This window comes from Hordeum vulgare, chromosome 6H, assembly GCF_904849725.1.
Source record: "Hordeum vulgare subsp. vulgare chromosome 6H, MorexV3_pseudomolecules_assembly, whole genome shotgun sequence".
NCBI lineage: Eukaryota > Viridiplantae > Streptophyta > Magnoliopsida > Poales > Poaceae > Hordeum > Hordeum vulgare.
In genome coordinates, this window is record NC_058523.1 from 66,995,215 (window position 1) to 67,002,188 (window position 6,974).

The 6,974-nt window shown below is 55.5% G+C and overlaps 1 protein-coding gene across 1 annotated transcript; it reads left to right on the forward strand.

Annotated features, from left to right (window-relative positions):
* The first annotated feature begins 619 nt into the window (after positions 1-619).
* LOC123401592 (probable C-terminal domain small phosphatase) lies at positions 620-1,965 on the forward strand. The gene has a single exon (XM_045095418.1). It carries the CDS (start codon positions 798-800, stop codon positions 1,746-1,748), a length of 951 nt encoding a protein of 316 aa, XP_044951353.1. The 5' UTR covers positions 620-797; the 3' UTR covers positions 1,749-1,965.
* The last annotated feature ends 5,009 nt before the right edge of the window (positions 1,966-6,974 follow it).

Here is a 6,974-nt window from a genome sequence, read left to right on the forward strand (position 1 = left end):
ATAAGGTATTATGCGAAGCAGTGGATATGGAGGACCCACCATCAAGATTGATCACATGCCTCGTGCGTGACCTGTTCAATCTTGAACCGGCTCGTCTGGTCTAAACGTTTACCTTTAAATTAAGATAAAAAAATCCTTTAAAGGGCGTCATAAGCGCCGAACAGGAGTTGGGAATATACCGTACCATGGGTCGGGCAGGACCGGGCTTGGGCTGGACCTAAAAAAGCTCATAGCAGAAAATTAAGGCTCAAGCCGACCCTGACCCTACCATGAGGCCTACTTTTCAAACCCAAGTCGAGTCCGTTTGTTAAAAAGCCCGTCGGGCCTAGAGCCACAGCCATGCCTCTTCATTAAAATTTTAATATGTCAAGCCTAATCCTAGCCCGGCCTTGTCAACGGGCTCAAAACTCAGGCTAAGCCCGGCCCACAGGCAAGCCCATCAGGCCTAGCCCCTGAATTTTCGGGCCGTGTCCGGCCGGGCCAGACTGGAGATGGCCAGGTATAGCTGGGTAGTCCAGCTGACCTGCCGTTTATACAATGGCGTGTAGCGTGTCCGAATCGACCGTTGCGATTTTTATACTTCCAGATTCAAACCCTACACGATTTCCATTTCGTCTCCTCCCTTTCCGACCGTTGCAAAATCTCCCACCACAAGAGCTCAAATCCGCACCACAACGCATCCCGCTCCCCCCTCACTCTCTCCCTCCCTCTCCCTCTTCGTCTCCCAGAGCTAGAGAATCTGAGAAGTCCAGCACAAGCGGCGAAGCAGCAGCAGCAGCAGCAGGGCATCCCGCGCGATGGTGTCGAGGACGCCCACGAAGGCGCCGGCGACCAGGCCCGGCACCGGCAGCCCCGCGAAGCCGTCGCCGTCGCCGTCCCCGTCCCCGGCGGCGAGGCGCCGCCAGTCCTTCCGTGGCCGTCGCCGTCTACCCTCCACGAAGCGGAGGGCGTCCCCGCTCAAGTCCCTCGCGGCCGCCCCCGCCGTCGTGGTCTCCTCCTTCGGCCGCTCCGTGCGCTTCTGCCGGCGCCGCCTCATCAAGGTTTTCGCGCGCCTCGCCATCCTCGCCCCCCTGTCCAAGCGCAGGGCCGGGGCTGCGGGGTTCCAGCGCCTCCGCTCCTCCTCGCCCCCGCCCACGCCGCACTTCTCGCCCCGCGCTCAGCGGCCTGGCAGGGTCCACCCCGCCGCGCTCCCGCCGCCGTCGGATCCGGAAAAGAAGACTCTTTTTCTGGACCTCGACGAGACGCTCATCCACTCCCAGACCGATCCGGCGCCGGCACGCTTCGACTTCACCGTGCGGCCGGTCATCTGCGGCCAGCCGGTCACCTTCTACGTCTGCAAGCGCCCGGGCGTCGACGACTTCCTCCGCGCGGCGGCGGAGGCATTCGAGGTCGTCATCTTCACCGCGGGGCTGGAGCAGTACGCCTCCCTCGTGCTCGACCGCCTCGACCCCACGGGTGCGCTGATCGCGCACCGCCTGTACCGCAGCGCCTGCCGAGACGACGGCGACGGCAGGCTCGTCAAGGACCTGTCGGCCACTGGCCGGGCTCCGGACTGCGCCATCATCGTCGACGACAACCCAAACGCCTACTCCCTGCAGCCAGAGAACGCCCTCCCGGTGGCGCCCTTCATCGATGACGCCAATGACCAGGAGCTGGAGAAGGTCATGCGATTCTTGGACGCTGCCGCAGGGTTCGACGATACCAGGGAGGCCATCAGGTACTACAAGGATCTGGTCACAGCGAAGTGAGCCGAGCGCCCCAGGCGACGGCGAGGAGTAGGTGTTTCCCCTTCTTTGGGTCTTCCTGAATATTGGTTTGCTGGTTAGCAGATGGTGGTGGGCATTGATCTTTCAGAATCTTCCTGAATGCAGTTTGTTAAATATTTGTATGTGGTTCAATGAAACCGAAACTGGAATTTGCATTGAAGATGAAATTATGCAATATTAATAATTACATTCGTCTGGAGATGGTGGTGGGGAAGGGATTGATCTTTCAGGATCTTCTTGAATGTAGACTGTTAAATATGTTTATGTGGTTCGAATGAAACTGAAACTGGAATTGCATTGAAGATGAAATTTATGCAAAACTCTTTCCACACTTTCCCAGTTCATTACTAGTTGACTCAACACAGCAGGAATTACAAGCCATGTTGGTTTGGGAACAAAGGGACAGCATGATATTAACCACCAAGCCACGCCAGACCGGTACCAAGGTGGGAGAAAAACATTGGCCGAGAGCCTTCCGATCCACCAAACCACCAAGCCCCATGCTCACCTCTCTGAACGACTTCCTGTGAACTGAACATCTCTTACATACAACACTCTGCATTCCTGTACTTGTATATCGGACGGGGCCTAGGCGCTCGGCGCTGCAGCCAATCGTCGGTAAGCTTGAGAAGGAGTTCTCGCCTTGGTTGACTTCCATGCTCTCGCGTGGTGAGCGCTTCGCCCACGCCCGGCACGTGTTTTGCACGATGCCTGCGCACACTCTCATGGCCATGGCGTTGTGTGCGCCCATTCTCAAGCAGCTCAACCGCCTTGTGCGCAATTAGTTGTGGTACGGCCGCAAGGAGGCCAAGAGAGGGCACTGCCTGGCCCAAGGTCTGTCGTCCGCTCGACCTCAACAGGGTTTAGGCCAACTTCACCGCACGATTCCAAACGGACGTCCGGTTTGGTTGGATTTTGTCCTTTGGGACGGTTATGGATTCGTCCATGTCTGTCTCTGTCCGACCCGTCCGTTGGGTCGTGCGTGCGTCCACCGCACGGTCGTATCCCAAATCATGTTCATGTTGGACTTGATTTAAAAAAACTCAATTAAAATATAATAAAATTAACATTAATAAAGGCCCAGTTTTCACGGCCACAAAACGACCCAGTTTTTGACATAATTAACATAAAAAAGTAGCCCGCCCGTCGTTGCCGTCGCCGTCATCGTCTTCATTGGTCGTCGGTGTCGTCGTCGTCGCCGTCGCTGACAAGGTCGACGTAGGGCGGCGGTGTCCAGAGGTGGGCCGACGGTCTCTGCTGCGCGGGGGCGTGCTGGAAGCTGGCCTGCAGCACCTCCTCCCGTGGCGAGGCCTCCCGCTCCGGTGACCGCGGCGGCGTGGGGCACCAGTTCACGGCCCCCACTGCCCGCGCCATCTCCGGCACAGTGCACGACCAACCCCACGACGCGCCCACCAGCTTCGGAGGGAACGCGGCCACCTCCTCCTCCTCCTCCATCGGCTCGTGGATGGCGACGTCGCCGGCCGCAGAGAGGGCCATGGCGCGGTCCAGGCCTGGCCATTAACGCTCATCATGCGTCGTCATGGAGTCCTCCATGACGCGCTGAATGAGCCGGGCCTCCGTCATGCGAGGAGTTGGAGGTGGTGACGGAGACGGCAAAGGCGACGGCGTGGGCATGAGGCCGCGCACCCGTGCCCGCCGCGGCCCCGCGACCGTCCCGGCGAAGTACGAGGCACGCCGCACGTCGTGCTCGTCCCTGAGCCATGTGTCCCAGAGGATGCTGTCGGCGGCGTACCTTGGGTCGTAGTAGAGGTCGTCGGGGAGGAGGCGGCGACGGCGCTCGATCTCCTCGCGGCGCACACGGCCGCTCGTCGGCACCAGAGGGATGGGAGTGCGGTCGGCGGAGAGATGCCACGCGTTGGGGAGGTGGACATCACTCCACGGGACCGGCGTCCTCGTCTCCCAATAGCGCCGACAAACCTCAACGCTGAGGTACTGCCGGTCACGATGGCCGACGGGCCTGGAAGCGATGGAGAAGGGAGCCGCGGCATGGCGTGGTGGCGATGCGGCCTCCTCCTTGACGGAGCCGCAACGGCGTCCCGACGAGGAGCCAGCCTCGCGGTCGTGGGTGCCCTTGCGGCCGTAGTTCCACAGACCCATGGTTGCGGCGGCCGGCGAGCTCGAGGAGGAGGCTAGGGTTTCGCGAGGGAACTGTCGGGTTTCGAGGAGGCCGCGGGGGTGGCGATGGGAACTGTGGACGACCGGTCCACGATTTCTTCATTTAAAAAGGACCGCGACCGTCCCCTGGGCGGATGACAGGCGGGCCCAGCCACTCGTGCGCATTGATGCGGGTGGGTGGGAGGTTGGTGGCCGCTTGCCACGCGTCCCCGACGCGGACTAGCGCGTGTCCGTTTGGTGTCCGCCGCGACCCAAATCCCGTACAGGTTTGCGCTCAAAATGGGTCGTGCCGGACACGAAACGGATAGGATGGGTCCGGGCCGTCTCGCGCTGGGCCGACCTGTTTGTCCCTTTTACCCCGAACGGACGGGGCCGGACAGAATGGGGTCGTGCGGTGGAGTTGGCCTTACAACCTTCAAACGACCCTTCCTATGTCCGTGCACGCACCCTATTCACGAGGAGACAAAAAAAACGATTCAATCGGACCCCTCATATCATCCCTATACATCCAAACTGTCTTCAAATCGTCATATTCATCTCAAATATAAGAAGGATACGAGGGCTCACGGACGCGTGCACGGTCAGTCCATCACGCAGGATGCGACCCCACCATGGACCACCTTTTCTCGTTCTTTATTCATTTTTTTCTCTTTTTTCCTCTCCACTAATCGCGTGAAAGTGATCAGATATATGAGGAAGAAAATAAAAATTATGATGCGTGGACGGATAAATAAGTGACCGGGCGCATTCATGGACGTTTAAGAAGTCATATTTGCTATCTCCAAATGTAAATGTTAACATGGCATAAAATTTTCAACCAACCATGTGTTGGATAAGGGTCTGTTTCATAACTTGTAACGTGGATTTCAAACATACACAAATCGATATATGAAAAGAAAATGAAATAGGTAAAAATTCTTAATATATTGATAAGTCGAAGAACAAAATTACTTTAAACAGATGTCTTGCGTTTCCAAATTCTGAAATACATAATTAAACATCAAGGTTCAGTAACCTACACGATGGAAAAACAGAACTAAAGTTTCAAACAGAACATAATATAATTCCCAAATCAAAGAACTTAAAGGGCTTAAATATTTTAAAATTACATTTAGAATATTCCATTCTTTCGAGCAATGAAATACTCAACCACTTCATCATTGATGACCTTTTCTATTTCTTGTTTCTCTACATAACAAATAGCATCATCACTCAAGCTGTCATCATTAAGGTGACTCTTGTGGGAATGATTCTGACAACAATACGAGGGGTACGAACGAGGGGCGAAGCCTAGCTACGGTGAAGTGGTTGCATCTAGATGTACGAGTGCGGGCCCCACTGAATGGTGGTAAAGACCGTACGTCTCGAGCCCGAAGGCTAGTTTGCTTATGGAGGTGTGAGAATACAGAATGATCAACCCTTGTCTAGAAGCTCAGGTGCGGCTTATATAGAGTGCGCCACGATTGACCGAGCGTCATTACATGTGTGAGTTAATGCAAATAACTACAGAAGTTACTAGTAATAGTAGCTCTAACTCTGCGTTAGTCGTAATGCCGGTCTTCACTGCACTTCATGTGGTAGTTTAAGTATGTTGTCGTTGCAGTCTCTTCGTCGTCCACACCTTGCTTTGGTCCGAGTGTCGGCGCGCGTCCGACTGGCCGAAGGTGGTCCGAGTGACCTTGAGCATACGAGTGAGACCGAGACTACACCGATATCTTTGAGGACATTAATGATCCTATGGGGCCTTAGGTGGGGCCATGAATGCAGGTCTGTGGCCCTACCCCTAATGTACAACCCCGTTAGTAGCCCCCGAAACGGTTGAGATTTTACTCGCCGAGTGGAACACACTTATCAATGTCCTCGGCGTCTCAGAGATGCCGGTGTCGTAGCTTAGGGCTACTTCACTCGGACTCTCAGTAAACCACTATGGATTCAGGAGTGAAAAATCTTGAGTTTTCGAGCATGTCTGCATGCTTGCAGTCGGTAGCAATTGTTTATCTTCCAGGGAGATAAGTTGTCGATTCGGACGATCGTGAGCCCGGAGCTCCGAATGTCCAGCGGGGAGTTAGGACGGATCCCACTCGCGCGATGGTGAGGGCGATCAGGTCACCCTCTCTTCTATCCGAGTGACTGGAGTCTCGTAGAAGGACGAGCCAGTGTATGTTCGTCTCACTTCATTCTGAGCCAAGGATGCAAAATCTATTCGGGTCATGAGTGCGGTGGAATTTCCCCGTTTTTTGAATTGAGGGAGCATGCTAGTGGGACAGGAAATGGCAGCGACGTGGGAGGTGGAGGAAGTGGTGAGGCACCTCGATTCCTGCACCTGAAATGTCGTTGTCGTGCTACAGGCGTGTTGTCCTAGGGATCTCACGGATCCCCTCTTTGCAAGCGGTTTACTCGATGGTGAATCTTCTTGGGAGCGTATAAAAGGGACAAGAGAGAGAGAGAGAGAGAGAGAGAGGAGGGGACCATGCTCCCGAATCTAGAACAATTCACTCCTCTCCTCAATTCCTGCTGTCGCGACCGAGAGTTCTCCCCACGTCCTCAGCTTCCACCCGCCTCGGCCACCTCGTCGTGCGACATGGTGAAGGGTGCGACGGTGAAGGCCGAGCAAGCTAAGAAGGGCTCGTGCGGGTCCTTGTCAAGTGCTGGAGCGCTCCCACCGGGCTGGATCCAGGGCGACTGCTGGAGGAGGGCCAGCGGGAGCCTACGCCGTGAGGGGACGAGCGAGTGCTCCTCGTCATCCATGTGGAGAGAGATTTTTCCATGCACACGCATCCATTATTCCACGCGTTTCTTGTTTTCTTTGACGTGCAGCTTCATCATCACCTCCCTAACATTATCTCGTACTTAGCTGCTTTCGTGTCTTTGTGCGAGAACTTCCTCGCATGCTATCCACACTGGGGATTGTTCAAGCACCTGTTTACTTGCTGAGTAATGACGATGGAGAAGTCTTCTCAATCGGGGGGGGGGGGAGGGGAGGACGAACGTAGCACAGCTTTGCGGGGGTTTAGGAATACAACTTAGATGGAAGAGCAGTTTTCCCCAGATGTCCTTCCCCAATTCTGTGAA

What these genes read in the sequence shown, in the direction of transcription:
- LOC123401592 (XM_045095418.1), top strand. Translation starts at nt 798, where the DNA reads ATGGTGTCGAGGACGCCCACGAAGGCGCCGGCGACCAGGCCCGGCACC.